Source organism: Camellia sinensis, chromosome 7 (assembly GCF_055761805.1).
Source record: "Camellia sinensis isolate YWXY chromosome 7, ASM5576180v1, whole genome shotgun sequence".
NCBI lineage: Eukaryota > Viridiplantae > Streptophyta > Magnoliopsida > Ericales > Theaceae > Camellia > Camellia sinensis.
The window spans coordinates 199,141,367-199,160,096 of NC_138967.1; the positions used below are offsets into that span (position 1 = coordinate 199,141,367).

Sequence of the window (18,730 nt, forward strand, 5' to 3'; positions counted from 1 at the left end):
TTTGATGGTGTTAACTTTTAAGTTAAAATAACATATTTACCCTTAACCTTTACATATACTTTAAAAGGTAAATTACATTGACAGCCCCTGAGGTTTCAATTTAATACGGATCTCCCCTGACATTTTAAAAAAAAAAAACTAGTTTAATAAAAATAAATATGAAAAAATGTATTTAATTTGTAAAAAAATTATTTCTAATCACTCGAAAGATAAAAACTATATAAAAATGATAATTATTTTTATTTTTTATTTCTTAACCAAATTAATCATTAATTTTTAAAAAAAAATCTAAAAATCAAACCATACATAGCCTAAGAATCTTTTGATAAGTCATTTCATACGTCGGTAACTTATTTAATTATTTGTTAATTTTATAACATTTTTACCATCTGAGCTTATTTGGTAACCATTTCGTTTTCAGCTTTCAATTTATATTTACAAAAATTTTAAAAACTATCATAAAAATCTGTTTGATAATTTTTTTGATTTATAAATGATTGTCTCAGTTTGTAAATTTGAGAAAAAAAACGTAAATTCAAAAAATGAGTTACGTTGGCTTTTAAACAGAAATTTAAAATTTTAACTAACAAATTTTTTTTCAATTAATTTATTTTTTCAAATAATTTTTTTTTCAATGAATTGTTTTTTCAACTAATACTAACCGAGGGGGCAATTGGTAATGCTACTTTAAACCTTGGAGAGGGGATTATAATTTCTAAATTGTGAGGGGTGTCAATGTAATTTACCAAGTGAGGGCAAAATTAGTATTTAAAAAAATTAAATTACTAACATCGGCAAAATCTGTTAGTTGACTGAACAGTCAACTAACTGAGTGAGCAATCTGTAATAAAACTTTAAACCTCAGGCAAGGGATGTAATTTCCAAAAGGTGAAGGAAAAACTGTAATAAACATAAACCTTAGGGGTGTGTCAATATAATTTACCCTTAAAATAATGCCATAACTAAAGAAGAAAATTGGTCATGATTAAATAATAAAATAAAAAATGACAAATTTAGTAGTGAATAAAATACACCATTTTTAAAGGGGTGTACATTAGAATTTCTCAATAATTAAAACAGCAAATTACATTGACGCCGTTAGAATAAAGGAAAAATTAGTAAAACATCCCTCTCCAACTTTGAGTAGTATGAGAGGTCTAATATATTTTTTTTATTAGTTAAGGTCCCTCGATGAAATTTTTCAACAATAATACCAAATAAATTTTGAAATTTCTCTGTTTTCATAGGTTTATAGTTAAGGCCCCTCCACTTTTATAGGTTTATAAAAAATATATATATATAACTTTTATTAATATTCATAAAATTTATTACTTATTTGTAATTATTTTTTAAAAAATTATTGGAATTTTATCTTAAAAAATATTCGGTGAATTTAATGTATGTAGATTCTTTATCATATTTTATTTTCAAATCATTTCATCTTCAAAATTCTTTGAACACGAGCATGCAGAGAACTGAAGTCCGAACATGAAGAGAACCTGCCAGAAAAAGATTAACAATCTCAACAAAATACTAGAACCCACATCCGTAAATTCAACTATCCATTTACTTTGCCACTTGGGAAGATTACAAGATGCTCTAAAACTCATCTTCTCTAACCCAACCCACTCGGATTATTCTCTGTATTCAAAAATTTTGCAGCTTTGCATCCACAGAAAGGCAAAAATGGAAGGCCGTTTCATTCATGGTCATCTTTTAGCCAATGGGCTTCATTCAAATGCATATTTAAACACAAATTTAGTTATATTCTATTCGAAGCTCGGTGACATGGTTAACTCCCGTAAAGTGTTCGATAGAATGTCTGAGAGGAGTTTGGTCACTTGGACAGCGTTGGTATCTGGGTATTCTCAAAATGGGTACTCAGAGGAAGCTCTTGTGGTGTTTTCAGCAATGCATAGGATTGGTGTTAATGTTAAGGCTAATCAGTTCACTTATGGGAGCGCTTTGAGGGCGTGTACGAGTATGATGTGTTTGGACAGAGGGAAGCAAATTCAAGGATGTATTCAAAAGAGTAGACTTGTTAAGAACTTGTTTGTGCAGAGTGCATTGGTTGATTTGCATTCCAAGTGCGGAAAAATGGAAGATGCGTGTTACATTTTTGAGTCAATGTCGGAGAGGGATGTGGTTTCTTGGAATGCGATGATAGGTGGGTATGCTGTTCAGGGTTTTGCTGATGATGCCTTACGATTATTTCGTTCAATGCTTAGAGCAGGTATTGTCACATATCCTTGAAATTTTTAAATTTTAAATTATTATGCATGTGTTGTTCTTGCATTGTCCAATATTGGTTTGATGCATAAATCATAGAAGAAAACAAAATCAAAATATGTAAAGTTATTCAGGTAGTTGGATGGTGTAATCCAACGCATTTCATATGGTTGAGTGTAATTTTGAACTCATAGATTTGTAGAAATTAAAATGGTATTTATGAATGCATGCAAAATAGTTTTATGAAGTGAAATGTTAATAGGATTCGGTTAAGCCGAAAGGATATCTTCAAAGAAAAAATCCCTGAAAACACAAGTAAAAATGTGAGAGCAAAACTGGGATTCTCATAGTATAACTTGATGTTGAGGGGTCTCATAGGAATCCACTAAAATTCTTTCGAACACTATGATGCATGCTTTTCTCATCATCTCTTTTTCCACCTAGATTCCTAGAAGATTTGTTATCGGATCATTCTGTTTCATTTGCATTTTTTTGGGTTCCCCAAAATAAGTAAAGCACCTTCACATTTAGTTGATCATAAAGTGGGCAATCAATTTTGTAAGAGAGTGATAATAGATGCCAAGAAGCCTTTTCTCATTAAAAGCATAAACTTTTTAACATACTTGCAATGAATCTTGATACTGCTTATGCTGCATTTTCAATGTTTGAGTTGCTTGGCATGCTCAAGAGACAGAAGATGTAACCAGTCATTGTGTTTTTTCTTTGAAATGAACATTCATTTGTGTTTCAATGATAACCATAGTCAATCTTGTTTGATTAGATATTTATTACGTACGCTCAATTTAATGAACAACTATCCACTGGAAGTTATCAATCAATGGCATATATTACCAACAAGTGTAAGCACTGATATTTTAGCTAGTACTTCTGTTTCATGAATGTGGATATATTGTTTCCCTTTATGAATTTTTTCTTGCCCTTATTCCAACTCCAAATTTTAATAGGCATGATCCCTGATTCCTTTACCTTGGGTAGTATTATGAAAGCCTTTGTTGGAGGAAGCAGTCTGATGAAGGTCTTCCAGATGCATGGATTCATCATTCAACTGGGTTGTGAATCGCATTATGTTTTGATTGGATCACTGATTGATGCATATGCAAAATGTGGGAGTGTTAGAATTGCAGATCGGATTTACAAGAGTATGCTAAAAAAAGATACAATAGCGTGCACCGCATTAATCACTGGATATGCACGTGAAGGTACCTATAGTAGAGATGCCTTTGATCTCTTCAATGGAATACATCAGATGCATATGGGAGTTGATAATGTTATATTATGCTCTATGCTCAATATATGTGCCAATACAGCTGCACTGGATTTGGGAAGACAAATTCATGCCTTGGTGCTGAAATGTCAATCCAAACATGATGTAGCCATGGGAAACACTCTCATTGATATGTACTCAAAATCTGGAGAAATTGAAGATGCTAAACAAGTTTTCAATGAGATGGAGCAGAAAAATGTTGTTTCATGGACGTCATTGATTGCCGGATATGGGAAGCATGGCTACGGGCATAAGGCAATTGCACTGTATAAGAAGATGGAATGTGAGGGGTTGAAACCAAATGACGTTACATTCCTGACTCTTCTCTTCGCTTGTAGCCATGCTGGCTTGACTACTGAAGCATCAGAATGCTTCAATAACATGGTTGGTAAATACAATATCTTGCCAAGGGCTGAGCACTATTCTTGTATGGTGGATGTCTTTGCACGTGGAGGGAAGTTAGAAGAAGCCTATATTCTAATACAAAAGATGAATATTAAGCCTAATGCCTCGCTTTGGGGTGCGATTCTTGGGGCATGCAACGTCTATGGTGATTTGTCTCTTGGAGAAGTAGCAGCCAGGCATTTGTTTAATATAGAACCTGAGAAGTCGGTCAACTATGTGGTTTTAGCAGGAACATATGCTGCAGTTGGCTTGTGGGACAGTGTTTGGAAGACAAGGAAATTAATGGAAGAGAGAAGTCTAATAAAGTATCCTGGATACAGCCTTCTTCGGTCCATTAAAAAGAGGGTGCCTCTTTTGAGGCCAAAGTTGGAATTTCTGCACTGAACTGCATACATGTCTTGTTCTTATTGGGTTAGATGCAAGTCTTGTGTTGATGCCACAAGGGAAATGCAGCAGATGGTTGTTTTATCATAATATATTAATGATCCAAGGACATCAAGGAGGTTTTTGATAGTACTACCCTGGTCATATTCTCATGCAGTCATACTTCTTAGTTTCTATACATTCAGGTATCCATCCTTCTCCTGTAAACTTTTGCCCTCCTATATATATCTTCTTTTTATCTCTTCCAACCTTCCCCATTTCAGGTGGAAAATGTCAACAAATCATATACGTTGCTGCTTGATAGATGTTGTGCGTATTGGGTAAATTAAACTATTCACCCTCAGACTTTCACCCGAATTTTAATTTGCTCCCCCATCTTCTAATTGTAATAATTAGATCCTGAAACTTTAACTTGCGTTTCAATGTGGTCCTCCCATCTCTTTGGTTAAAAATTTGGACAGGAAGTGCTGACCTGAGGGCCACGTGAGCACATTTTAGGGACATTAGAAGAAAAAAAAAACTTATATGACAAATTACACTCTTCACACTCTAAATTTCTCTCAAATTTCACTTTAGTCTCTCATGTTTCAACTTTTACTAAAATTTCAAACGGTGGAGTGACAGGAGGATTACATTGAAACACGGGTTAAAGTCTGAATATTTAATTGTTACAATTAGAAGATGGGGGACCAAAGTAAAATTTGGGTGAAATTTTTTAGAATGAAAACTGTAATTTACCCTTGTGTATTTTTTAACATATTTTTCTGATAGTTAGTTTACATAAACTTCTCAATCAATCATACTTTTGTATTATATCGGAGGTCAGTGCCATAATTTTAATATGAATGAAATTTGTCCTCTACAATCTTCAGTTTGTCCCAATTTTGCCTCTCTTTTTTATTTTAGCGGTACATGTATATCCTCTTTTCAGATATCAAGAGGATGCTGTTCACTGCTAGTTATTTGATTTTTCTCCAGAATCAGAGCTGAGAGTTGAACACCAAGCAGCCTGCTGGTAGCAAGGAACAATGCATCGATGGTAGCTTACAATGCAAGTTTCTTCATAATATGTATGTTATATATTGTTAGCATTTGACTTCATAAATTTGTATGTTTTAAATTCGCTAGATCAATGGAGCTGAAATTATCAAGTGGCAATTACAGACATTGCTTTGAAATTGGCTGCTGCGACTGTTGTTGATCAGTAAACTATAGTTGTGTATCTTACTTATGTCAGAGTTTGACTGAAATTTAACAACCGGATCTTCTCAATGTAGAATGGGGTGTGTAAACATTCTCACCTGCACGTACAATTGAGACACAAAAGTGTACCAACCAAGAGAGATTTTAGTGGTTGCGGAGAAGCTTTTGAGAGATGATGGATATGGAGGAGAGATTTAGTGGTTGCAGAGGAGCTTTTGAGAGTGATGGATACGGAGGAACAAAATTGTTGATAAAAGGGCATTAATGTGTAAAGAAGCATCCAAGTTGGAATGAAAACTAGCTGATCTTGGTGGGCATTGGGCAGAAATGCTATTGTTAAATCATGCAAGTGTCCTTTAACTTCGCAGATGTCTCAAGTGAAACTTTGGTCGCACATAATGTATTAGAGTTCTGTAAGAGCGGTTAGCCTTTGCACCTGTCTTCTTCTCCTACTATACTTTTTTTACATGTAATTCTCAGTCATTTTGCACGTGTGTGTACAGTGTAAAAAATTTGTAGCACCTAAGACTATCTTGTTTGGTTGTATATTTGCACATTTGTACACCTGATGATAAAGTTGCTATATTGCAAAAACATGTTACAGGGATTTGTTCTTGGATATGCTTTACACCAAACATCCCTTCAAATTTTCTTTTATACATTTTGCATCACTAGAGGCATGCGTTGGTGATTTAGGAAATCAGAAATTATGTTAGTAAGCATTTTTAGAAGGAAATTATGTTACCCACATAATCTTATGGCTATGCTTATCAAGCTAATCTGATATTTTCGTAGATGATCTACACAAATAAAAAAAAGCTAACAAAATGAGCAATGCGATTATTCAAGTAGGCCCATGGTGGGTACACATGAGCAAACTGAACGCTTCAACCTTCTTGAAAATAATAATGTGTGGGACAATAATTAATATACCCAACAAATCTATTCTATATATTAAGCAAAAGGGGATTTTTAACTCCAAGCCTTGTGGGAACTCCAATCTCTCAATCTAAATTTTCTGATTTTTTGATTTAAAAAAAAAATCCTTAGCATTTATTAACTTCTCCTAACTCCCAAATCTTACCATCATAATAACACTTTAATGCATTAAGAACAAACATAAAAAAAAATTCTTTGAAATCCAACACATATGAATTCCTTTAAAAGTTCCAACACATATGATTATTATTCCTCATAATAACACTTTAATGCATTAAGAACAAGCATAAAAAAAAATTTATTAAAAAGTCCAACACATATAATTATCATCAAAATATTAAACTTTAATATAATATAATAATAAAAAATTTATTAAAAAGTCCAACACATATAATTATCATCAAAATATTAAACTTTAATATAATATAATAATAAAAAAGACATTTAATTCCTTGAAAAGTCTAACATATATGATTATTATCAAAATATTAAACTTTAATATAATATAAAAAAGGAAAAAAAGAAGGCATTTAAAAAATAAAAAAAAAAGACATTTAAAAATCGCAATTCACATATGATATGCTAGTGATATATTAAGCAAAAGAGGGTTTTTAACCCCAAGCCTTGTGGGAGCTCCAATATCCCAATCTAAATTTTCTGATTTTTTGATTTAAAAAAAAAAAACCCTAGCATTTATTAAGTTCTCTCAACCCCCAAGTCTTACCCTCATAATAACACTTTAATGCATTAAGAACAAGCATCAAAAAAATTCTTTGAAATCCAACACATATGAATTTCTTGAAAAGTCTCAACACATATAATTATTATTCCTCATAATAACACTTTAATGTATTAAGAACAAGTATAAAAAAAATTTCTTGAAAAGTTCAACACATTATTATTATCAAAATATTAAACTTTAATATAATATAATAATAATAAAAAAAACATATAATTCCTTGAAAAGTTTAATACATATGATTATTATCAAAATATTAAACTTTAATATAATATAAAAAAGGAAAAAAAGAAGACATTTTAAAAATTTTAAAAAAATATATTTAAAAATTACAATTCACATATATAGATAATTGTAAACACAATCCGTGCATAGCACGGGTGATATGCTAGTCTATACTATATATTAAGCAAAAGGGGCTTTTTAACTCCCAAGGCCTGTGGGAGCTTCAATATGTCAATTCTAATTTTCTAATTTTTTGTTTTTTTTTAAAAAAAAAAATTAACCTCAACATTTATTAACTTCTCTCAACCCACAAGACTTTTTGATTTCTCTCATAATTATGCAGTATCTTTTCCAAAACAAATAATTTGTATATTAAAAAAAATTATTAATTTCTCTCAACCCACAAGACTTTTTGACTTCTCTCATAATTATTACAGTACTTTTTCCAAAATAAATAATTTGAACATTAAAACAAATTTAAAACTAATATAAATATCTATATCTATATCTATCTATTTATTTATTTATTTCTATCTCTAATCCATAAGTTTCGTGGGAGTTCCAATATCTTATTCTTAATTTCTTAATTTTTTTGATTTTTTTTTTAAAAAAAACTTAGCACTTATTAAATTGTTCCAAGTCTTTTTAACCTCTCCAATATACACACTCTTTTTAACTTTTCGCATCCTTATTGCAAACAATGAGTCTCCTTTTTGTTTTCTCCTTCTTGACTTCTCACTTCTACACTTTCAACTTCAGTGACCACGTATGCAAACAGTAAGTCTTTTTGTTTTCTCCTTCTTAACTTTTCATTTTGTTTATTATTTTAATATTATAGTTAGATAGCGCATAAAAATATTTGTGATTTGTCTAGCGAATAAAAAATTATAATTTGATTTTTTAATATGATTGAAGATAGATAAATATAAACCCTCACAAAGAGAAAAATGTAATTATAATTAGTTGAATGAATTTTTTTTTTTAATGTGATTGCAGTTAGTTTAATAGTTTTTTTTTCATTTATTTATTTTATTATGGGAAAAATGTGATGTGATTGTAATTTATTCAATGACTCTTTTTTTTAATATGATTGTTGTAGTTAGTTCAATGATTTTTTTTTTTAATATTATTTAATCTTTTTATTTACTATTTTAATTTTATTTTTAATATGGTTGAAATTAGATAAACATAAATACTCACAAAGAAAAAAATGTGATTGTAGTTAGTTCAATGGTTCTTTTTTTTTTAATGTGATTGTAGTTAGTCAATGGTTCTTTTTTTTATTTTTTTATTTTTTTTTATTATGAGAAAAATGTGATGTGATTGTAATTTGTTCAATGGTTCTTTTTTTTTAATGTGATTTAATCTTTTATTTACTGTTTTAATGGTTTTTCTTTACAATTATTTATGAAAAAAATATGTTTGTAGTTAGATAGCATAAAAATATTTGTGATTTGATTTGATTTTTTTTCTTATTTGATTTTTAAAGTACCAATTATTGATAATGATTAGATTGTATTTTGAAAAAAAAAAATTGTAATTGATTTTTTTAACTCACTGTGTTTTTTAGAAAAAAATTATTGTGTTTTTTTAACTATTAATTCACTTAATTTGTGATTTGATTTTTAACTCACTTTATTTTTTGAAAAACAAAATGAATTTTACTCATTAGGGTCACATAATGTACCAATTATTGATGATGATTAGATTGTATTTTGATCCAAAAAAATTGTAATTGATCTTTTTAACTCACTATGTTTTTTGAAAAGTAAATTATTGTGTTTTTTAATTATCAATTGACTTAATTTGTGATTGATTTTTTTTAATTATTGATGATGATTAGATAGTATTAAAAAAATTGTGATTTGTATGATCGAAATTATCTCCTTTTATTTATAATTTTATTTTTTAATATGATTGAAGTTAGATAAACATAAACACTCACAAAAAGAAAAATGTGATTGTAGTTTATTCAATGGTTCTAAATAATCATTTTTATTTACTATTTTAATAGTTATTTTTTTCAATTATTTTTTTTATTATGAGAAAAATGTCATTGTAGTTAGATAGTATTAAAAAAATTGTGATTTGTATAATTGAAGTTATCTCCTTTTGTTTATAATTTGATTTTTTAATATGATTGAAGTTAACTCACAAAAAGAAAAATGTGATTGTAATTTGTTCAACGGCTCTAAATAATATTTTTATTTACTATTTTAATGGTTCTTTTTTTCAATTTTTTTTTATTATGAGAAAAATATGATTGTAGTTAGATAGTATTAAAAAAATTGTGATTTGTATGATTGAAGTTATCTCCTTTTGTTTATAATTTGATTTTTTAATATGATTGAAGTTAGATAAACATAAACACTCACAAAAAGAAAAAAAAATGTAATTGTAGTTTATTCAATACTTCTAAATAATCTTTTTATTTACTATTTTAATGGTTCTTTTTTTCAATTATTATTTTTTATTATGAAAAAAATGTGATTGCAGTTAGATAGTATTAAAAAAAATGTAATTTGTATGATTGGAGTTATCTCCTTTTGTTTATAATTTGATTTTTTTTTAATATGATTTTTTAATATAATTGTTAACATCCCAATTAATGAAAATTAAACGATATGTATATAATTTGTTTATAGAGAGATTAATTTATGTTTTTTCAAATATTTTGTAGGTTTCATATTTTCGAATACTTGGGTACATCGAACAAATTGATGTTGACAACCTTTGGATTGATTTGTGCAAAACTTGCCATCAAAAAGTTGAATATCATTATGGTCACATTTTTTACCGTCACTGCCTACATGATGATATTGATATTATAACAAGGTAATTTTTCTTTAGGTAAATAATTATTATGTACAATAATAATTCAAACTTAACAAGTGTTTTAATTTTTTATTAGGTACAATAGTTGCTTTTAACAAGTGTCGTTTTTTTTTTTTTTTGTTGATAAGATACAATGTTAACCTTGTGGTCAAAGACAGTACTTGTTCAATAAATCTCACTGTTCAAGATAAACGGGCAGAGTTTATTTTACGATGTCAACCATCATATTTGAAGAATATGAGATCAAAGGTAGGAAATTATAAAATTTATTATAAATTTCTTACTTTTTCAAACACAAAGTTATAATTCCAAAATTTTATGGGATAATGGCGTTAGAATGATTAAATATTATATTTCGTCATGCCAAGACCGTACCTATGCATTTATCATACCTGTACCAACAATGCCACGTCAACTAGATTGTGCACCATGCGTAACCTTTGTTTTAAATGTAGATTGGTCTGAAAAATGTCAATACCTTTCATAAAGTAAAAAAAAAAAAACATGTAAGTATAACGTTTTTACTTTATAACATTTTATAAATACATAATATATGTGTTGTTCATTAATTATAATACTAACTATAATGTTGACAATGCAGGAATGCTGATGGAAGGCTCACAACAATTTAGATTTTAGTTATTTTTTGTTTTACTTATTCAGTGAATTTCGAACAAATGTAATAAATTCTTATTTTTATTACTTTAATTATACAATGTCAATATTTTCTTTTAAAATTACATATATTTTATGCTAACAATTTAAAAATATGTTTGACATAACTATGAATGATTTTTTTTTAAAAAAAAAATTAATTCGATGCATAGCATGGGTGATATGCTAGTATATATTAAGAAAAATGGGGTTTCTACCCCCAAGTCTTGTAGGAGCTCCAATATCCCAATCTAAATTTTCTGATTTTTTATTTAAAAAAAAAAATCTTAGCATTTATTAACTTCTCTCGGCCCTCAAGTATAAAAAAAATTCTTTAAAAAGTCCAACACATATAAATTCTTTGAAAAGTCCAAACACACACGATTATTATCCCCCATAATAACACTTTAATACATTAAGAACAATCATAAAAAAAAAAATTTTGAAAAGTCCAACACATGAATTTCTTGAAAGTCCAACACATATGTATTATCAAAATATTACACTTTAATATAATATAAAAAAAAGACATTTAAAAAAAAAAGACATTTAAAAATCACAATTCACATATATAAAAATAATTGTGAAGTACATATGAATTCATTGAAAAATCCAACACATGATTATTATTCCTTATAATAACATTTTAATACATTAAGAACAAGCATAAAAAAAATTCCTTGAAAAGTCCAACACATATGATTAGTATCAAAATATGAAATTTTAATATAGTATAAAAAAAAAAGGAAAAAAAAAAGACAAAATAGTGAAACACAACCCGTGCATAGCACGGGTGATATGCTAGTATACAAATTAAGACAAACGTAATGTTAATATAACATTGTTGCCAGTAAATTTATTTGTTAGTTTTTCGTCAATATTATTATTTTTGTAGAAATTGTTTTTGTATAAATATATAAAATTTTGTAAGTAAAACTACTAGATGATGTCAGTAGAGTTTTAAAGTTATAATGTAATATGACCGAAAACAGCCACAACAGATCGCGTGGCCTAATGGATAAGGCGCTCGCCTCCGGAGCGGGAGATTGTGGGTTCGAGTCCCATCGCGATCGTCTCTCTAATTACAACATTTTATGACCAAAATCATTTGGTATGAAATCAATTCTTCTTCCTTCATCAATTCTTCTTCCTTCTTTATATGCAATCATGACTTTTTAAAATAAAATAATTCACCATAAACACAATGACTGTTTGATATTTGATAAAAATTTTATTCATCAAAGGGCTTAGTCATTCTTTGAGAAAGAAACCAGCAAGTTTTCCTGTTAGCACACGAGCTTTCAAAAAAAAATCAACAACCCCACCGTTAACCCAAAAAACCCAAACACGCGTTTCTTTAGACCAAACATCATATTAGTTCCACCAAAAAAACTTCATATTTGTTTTGGGCTGCATGTAAACACAGTGATCATATTATTGATCTCAGCAATACCATCCTTCAATAACATACCTCAAAAATAAAATATATAGATCACATTTATCCATTATGACCTACATAAGAAGGATCATTCAATGCCTGTCAACACAAATGATCATTACCCACTAGAATCCATTTATTCAAAGTTTGATCTACTATTATAACTCTACAAGATTCAAATCACTCTGATCAGACCCCCAGACATAAAAAAGCATCCACAAAAAAGATCAAGACAGCAAAAGAAACTGAAGCACTGCTCAAGCATCGTCAAGGGCAAGAACCCCAGGGAGTGATTTCCCCTCAAGAAGTTCCAAGCTTGCACCACCACCAGTTGAGATGTGACTCATCTTGTCTGCAAGGCCAACTTTCTCCACAGCTGCAACAGAGTCACCGCCTCCAATTATTGTTGTCACCCCCTTTTCGCTGCTAAGTTCTGCCAATTTCTTCGCGGTAGTCTGTTCATAGTAAAACAAAACAAATCCATCACTTGTTTAATACAACATCTTGTAGAGCTGTAAGAAAAACCAGTGAAACTGAATAGACTGCTCGACCCTGATTTTCATTTTCGGTCAGTTCTTCATAATGTATTGTCTGTTTCTTATTACACTAACATGGACTTTTGTGCCTTGCTTTGTAAGAGAGTAAAGGGGCTTGAACTACAAAGCACTCTCCATATATCAAAAGGGCTAGACCATCAAGGCTGATGAAGCCAACACTAGATTTAAATGAGTATGCAGATTAAGTCTATTTGGGACAGTTTTTTTAAAGTTGAAAGTTGATAATCAAAAGCAAAACCTAAAAACAGCCTTCGCCCAACTTCTAGATAATCAGTTTTTTTTTAACTTATTTAAGCTATTTTTGTCTCGTAAGTTGTAGGCAAAAGCTGCACCACACAAACTCACACAAACTACCAAATATTAAAAAAATGAAAAAAAAAAGCTATAAGCAGCCCTATAAAGCTACATTAAACAGAGCCTTGTATATACCTCAGTCCCCACAGCAAACTTGTCGAACTCGAACACACCCATAGGTCCATTCCAAATAATAGTTTTGGTGGAATCCAAGGCTTCACCAAATATCTTGATGGAATCAGGTCCAATGTCCAATCCCATCCAACCATCAGGGATACCAGATGCCGGGACAATCTACAAAACATATTAAACATTGTTTAACCCCCTTGCAGCCAGAATTATCAAATCAAGAATTCAGTTAAACAAGGAAAACAATTCTTTTATTACCTGGCTTATTCGACACTAACAAGCATTGGATTAAATTGTAAAACTCCTGTCATGGAAGGACAAAAGATAAAAAGGAGGAAGAGAGAGTGACTAACCTTGCTATTGGCATCAGCGGCAAACTTATCAGCAACAACCACATCAGTAGGGAGCATTAAAGCCACCCCTTTAGACTTGGCCTTCTCTAGAAGTGATGTTGCAAGATCTAGCTTGTCTTCCTCCACAAGCGACGATCCAACTGAGTACCCTTTGGCCTTGTAAAATGTAAAAATCATACCTCCACCAAGCAAGAGCATATCAACCTTCTCCAACAATGACTCGATCACACCAATCTTACTTGATACCTTGGAGCCACCAACAATTGCAGCAAATGGTTTCTTGGGATTCGAAACAGCTCCAACTAGATAGTCAAGCTCCTGAAGGCATAGACACAAGAAACATGTCAGGTAAATATAAAAAATGGTTACCAAAAGTATATATATATTAGTTAGAAATAGTTTCTGCACAAACTTCAACTAACAAAGAGAGCAAATTATAAGGGCAGGTAGTATAACAAGTCAGACTCTATGTGCAAATGTGAGCCAACCAAGAAAATCTAATATGAAGTCCCTACGAACTCAATACACATAACTTTCTCTACACAAGTGAATGGTTTATGCGTCGCTATTTAGCCTATCAAAGCAAATGTAAAGATTTTCTGATTATTAGTCTCTCATGCCTGCAGGGCTCATAAGTACAACCAGGAAGGTACTCATCCTCTTCGCAGCTTGCTTAAGCTAATAAAGACATGCCAAACTCCAAAAACTTCTCAAGGCCTCTTGACAAGTTAGACCGTGAAAATGAATGTTCGAAGGTTCAATTGAGCCTAATAACTAGTTCTCATTGCATATGTGCTGAAGCTCAACATCAGCACAAAATAACATGTGAGCTCAGTAAAGCAAAGTTAATTTTGGTTACAGCATGACAATGCATACCAAGGTACGTTCATATCTATATCTAACAAACAATCAGATAATCCAAAATTCAACCTCCAACAAGAGCAATTTTGGGTAAAATTTGTCACAAAAGTAATGAATGTGTATTACCAATTTTCAATGGGCATACATGAATTTTACATGGTGAGATTGTGTTGCTATTAGAAAGTAGCCAAACGGGACATGAAACTACAAACCTTCTGCATAAGAAATCCAGCAACAGAAGGCTTCAAGTACTTAGCCACTCCCTCTGTAGAAGCGTGTGCTCTATGAGCAGTTCCAAATGCATCATTCACGTAGAGGTCTGCGAGAGATGCTAACTTCTTTGCAAATTCAGGGTCATTCTTCTCTTCTTCCTTATAGAACCTCACATTCTCCAGGAGCAGAACACCTCCTTCTGGTATTTCAGCCACCATTATTTGAACTTCTTCACCGATACAATCATTAACCATCTTGACCTGTTGAAGGCACATGAACAATATTAGCAGAGAGTCACCTAAACCAAATAAGCATATCAGCGCCTGCAAAAAAACCCACATAAAACCTATGAAGAAAATAGAAATAGACAAACCTCAATACCAAGAAGTTCAGACAGCCTTGGCACAAGAGGCTTCAAGCTGTACTTAGGTGTGACACCCTTTGGGCGTCCCTGAAACCCAAAATTCAAAAAGAAGACAAAATATTTGCATTAGTTTTTTTTTTTTTTTTTTTTTTTTTTTTTTTCTAAGGAATGGCATCAGTTGCATTTTGTACAGATTTATGCTACAAAAGCATAGCGATATATAGAAAAGGAAATATAAACTAAACCCAAAGACTACTGCCTCCTATTGTATGAAAAGAAAAAAAGAAACATAATCCAACCAGTATACACACCAAACCTTAGTTGCACGAAGCGGGAGCGGGGGCGGGAGCAGGGGCGGGGAAGTGTGAGCCGATAGAAGTTTCTTAAGTTGGGAGCGCCTCGGGGAGCGGTAATATATATATATATATATATATTTTAATACACATTAGAATTTTTTTTATAAATATTTTTATTTTAGTACACATTAATTATTTTTTTATTTATTATATTTTTAAATAATGTGTTATTGTTAATTTTTTTTTTATTTTACATATATCTGTTTGTGTTTTTTTATTAATATGTATAATATATACTCATATATATATGTATTTTATATTTATATGTATATATATGATATATATTAAAAAATAATGTGTTAATATATATTTTTTATTTTTAAATATATATATTAATATATATAATCATATAATATATTTTATATATTATTTATATATTACTTAGAATCGTATATATAATCATATATTATATATATTATTAATATATATGATATATATTATATATGTTTTATCTTATTTATATATTACTTAGAATCAAATATACGGTGGCCAGAGAGAGAGTGAGAGACGAACTGCGAGAAGGCAAAAGACGAAGGAGACGATGGCGATCGACAAGAAGGAGCAGATCTGCGAGATCGAGAGAGAGAGACGAACTGCGAGAGACGATCTGCCAGAGACGATCTGCGAGAGCGAGAGAGAGAGACGATCTACCAGAGAGAGAAGAAAAACGAAGCGAAGAAGCAGGACATACCCAGACGACTTTCAGGTTCTTCACCTTCTTTCTCCTCTCTCTCTCAGTTAGGGTTTTTGTTCATAGCCACCAACGATCCTATCTAGGACAGGATCGCGTTTCTCTCTCTACAAAAACGCGATTCTTACACGTTTCTTTCTAAGAAACGCGGAATCGCGTTTCTCACGGAGATTCGTCACCTGGTTGCGCGATTCCTGCAACTAAGCACCAAACCTTTTCAATCCTCCTATCCAATTACCAAGCAACCAACATAAAACAAAAAAAGAACAAGAAATATCAATACAAAACAATTGTTTTAGTTATTTCATGACATCAAATATACAGAAGCTTTCAAAGAAAACCCATTGATGCAAGAAACAAAACAACACTTACTGACTTGCAAAAGCCCAAAAAAAAAAAAAAAAACTGTTAATCACATCCCACAGCAACAAAAATAAACTCATAGCATATTAATCATCATTATGAGAAATCAAACAAACAAAATGGTCCGCAGTAACCCCAGAACAGGGAAGATATCGACAATACTACAAGACTCAATACTCCCTATTCTTAAAAAATTACATCTCCCAATAAATAAATTTACATGCATTGGAACAATCATGTGTGTCATATATCAGGCCATCTTCCACTAATAAGTACTGTATACTTTCCACCAAAAATTTAAAGAGAGAGAGAGAGAGAGAGAGAATGAGTTAACTGAAGGCAATGAATATATTTCTGCTAAATGCGGTCACAGATTATTCTAAAGTAAGCCAGTACAATAACTCAGGATGTCAAAGATGGAGCCTTCATCAGAAAACAAAAAAGCTCAGTTAGCAAAATATGGAGAAAAAGTGAAAGAAACGATGAACAACCATGTCAAAACAGATTAATGCCCGTAAATAAATCTGAACCCAAGATCTATAAACCAAATTATTTGGGGAGAGATTGGAACAAGAGTCCGTTTAAGTGAGAAAAGAAAAGGAAATATTCGTCTTTTCTCAGTATGTATGTATGTATATATATATAAGTGAGATTTCTTTTTTCTTCCTTTTGATTGACAACTCGGTCTGTTAAAAATACTCCATCAATCAGTTTCATTTCACCAAATCTCACCATTTTATTTTTTTGAAACTGGCATAATAATAAGATAAATAACTTTGTCTCCATATCTCATCATTTCTTACCATTTCTCCACCAAATCGATCAATCAAAACAGGGTGCAAGCAGGGAAAATGAATAAAAAAAGAAAGATGTATTCCATTGAGAATGATCTTAAACAACGAAAGAAAACCCAAAAAACGAAGATGAGAAGAAAAGAAAAAAGATTGAAATAGTACCAGATGAGAAGAAAGGATGACTTTGGCACCATGACCCATCAAATACTTGATGGTAGGGACAGCAGCTCGGACTCTGGTATCATCGGTGATGTTGAGATTGTCATCCAAAGGAACGTTCAGATCAACCCTCACAAACACCTTCTTTCCCTTCAAATCTGCTTCCTTCAGTGTTCCCACACTCCTCTTCGTCGCCATTATTACGCTTCCTTCCTATCAAACAAAAAAACAAACACACAATATATAATAAGAATAATAATCAACGGATCCATTCAAATCACAGATCATACCTACATGGGATGTATTTGAGGATTTGAACTTACTAAGATTCAAGAGAGATTAAAAGGGATTAGGGATTCGAGATTGCTGCGCTTTGAATACGATTGATGAAGCAGTCTAGTCTAGCAGACACAGATGAGAGAGCGAAGAGATAAATAAGGATCTGGCCCCGTTTGGGACTTATTTTTTAGCCAATTAATTAAAAAATTATTAAATTAATTAAAAAGTAAACAATTAATATTAAAAAGTCAAAAAAAAAAATTCTCTACTTTTTACACATCTTTTCGTAATTAGCTAAAAATTCATTTCAAACATATAAGTTTTTTTTACTTACCTTTTTAACTAAATAGTCAAAAAGTTACTAAATTAGCCTGTTGGCGTTGTTTGGTTTGGTTTTTTTTTTTTTGTCAAAAAAATTTGAAAAAAATTCTCAATAAATAAGTTTTTAAAAATAATCAAACTAAATAAATTTTTTCAAAAAAAATTTTCAAAATTTGTTTGATTTACAAATTTTTCAAATAAATTTATCTCTCATATATATCAAATCAATCACTTTTTTTAAAACTCTCTCTCAAAATAATTTTTTAAAACATTTTTTGAAAAAAAATCAAACTAAACAAATTTTCGTACTTTTTATCTCAAAACATGTTTTTCAAATACAAACCAAACAAGACTGCTATTCTATAATGAGCGGCGTCGTGCTTTATGCGCACACCTAGTTTCCATTTGCGACGAATAATGGTCATTTGTTTTGGTGAAGCCCGTGGGCGTGCGTTGTGCGTTTTGGAATTGGGTGGCTGCGTCGTAAAATCAAAATTATACTCTACTTTTTTAGGAGCATGCCAAAAGAATATGCCGAATATTTATTTACAATTAAAAAATCCAATTTTATTTATATTTTTACATAAGAGGTGTTACATCATTTTTTTCTTTTTAGAATTTATAAAATGTATAGCATTACTTCTTTATAAATTGAAACTC

The 18,730-nt window shown here is 30.7% G+C and overlaps 2 protein-coding genes and 1 non-coding gene across 12 annotated transcripts; 2 read left to right on the top strand and 1 right to left on the bottom strand.

Annotated features, from left to right (window-relative positions):
- The first annotated feature begins 1,398 nt into the window (after nt 1-1,398).
- Nucleotides 1,399-6,134, top strand: LOC114257073 (pentatricopeptide repeat-containing protein At3g20730). 10 transcript variants are annotated; one of them, XM_082880361.1, is made up of 6 exons: nt 1,405-2,233; nt 3,195-4,488; nt 4,567-4,623; nt 5,235-5,342; nt 5,432-5,507; nt 5,581-6,134. In XM_082880361.1, the coding sequence occupies exons 1-2, from the start codon at nt 1,489-1,491 to the stop codon at nt 4,301-4,303; spliced, it is 1,854 nt and encodes a 617-aa protein (XP_082736487.1). In that variant the 5' UTR covers nt 1,405-1,488; the 3' UTR covers nt 4,304-4,488; nt 4,567-4,623; nt 5,235-5,342; nt 5,432-5,507; nt 5,581-6,134. The 10 variants fall into 10 exon arrangements, with proteins under 10 accessions (XP_082736488.1, XP_082736487.1, XP_082736484.1 ...); XM_082880358.1 differs by having other exon boundaries at nt 1,410-2,233; nt 5,235-5,318; XM_082880356.1 differs by having other exon boundaries at nt 1,410-2,233; nt 5,282-5,342.
- Nucleotides 6,135-11,898: 5,764 nt separating this feature from the next.
- Nucleotides 11,899-11,971, top strand: TRNAR-CCG (transfer RNA arginine (anticodon CCG)). The gene has a single exon. It is a non-coding gene; the product is annotated as a tRNA-Arg (tRNA).
- A 326-nt stretch (nt 11,972-12,297) lies between these two features.
- On the bottom strand, nt 12,298-18,492 carry LOC114257071 (phosphoglycerate kinase, cytosolic). The gene is made up of 7 exons (XM_082880363.1): nt 17,794-18,492; nt 17,474-17,683; nt 15,117-15,194; nt 14,743-15,003; nt 13,670-13,987; nt 13,323-13,481; nt 12,298-12,791 (listed from the first exon to the last, which is right to left on the bottom strand). The coding sequence occupies exons 2-7, from the start codon at nt 17,666-17,668 to the stop codon at nt 12,594-12,596; spliced, it is 1,209 nt and encodes a 402-aa protein (XP_082736489.1). The 5' UTR covers nt 17,669-17,683; nt 17,794-18,492; the 3' UTR covers nt 12,298-12,593.
- Between the last annotated feature and the right edge of the window lie 238 nt (nt 18,493-18,730).

Bases quoted from the DNA above. Each gene is read 5' to 3' on its own strand.
- LOC114257071 (XM_082880363.1), bottom strand. From the start codon at position 17,668: ATGGCGACGAAGAGGAGTGTGGGAACACTGAAGGAAGCAGATTTGAAG. The intron at 15,004-15,116 runs GTTTGTCTATTT...TGCCTTCAACAG, and splicing joins CTGAACTTCTTGGTATTGAG to GTCAAGATGGTTAATGATTG. The intron at 13,988-14,742 runs GTTTGTAGTTTC...CTATGCCTTCAG, and splicing joins CTGGATTTCTTATGCAGAAG to GAGCTTGACTATCTAGTTGG.
- LOC114257073 (XM_082880362.1), top strand. From the start codon at position 1,489: ATGAAGAGAACCTGCCAGAAAAAGATTAACAATCTCAACAAAATACTA. The intron at 2,234-3,194 runs GTATTGTCACAT...AAATTTTAATAG, and splicing joins TCGTTCAATGCTTAGAGCAG to GCATGATCCCTGATTCCTTT.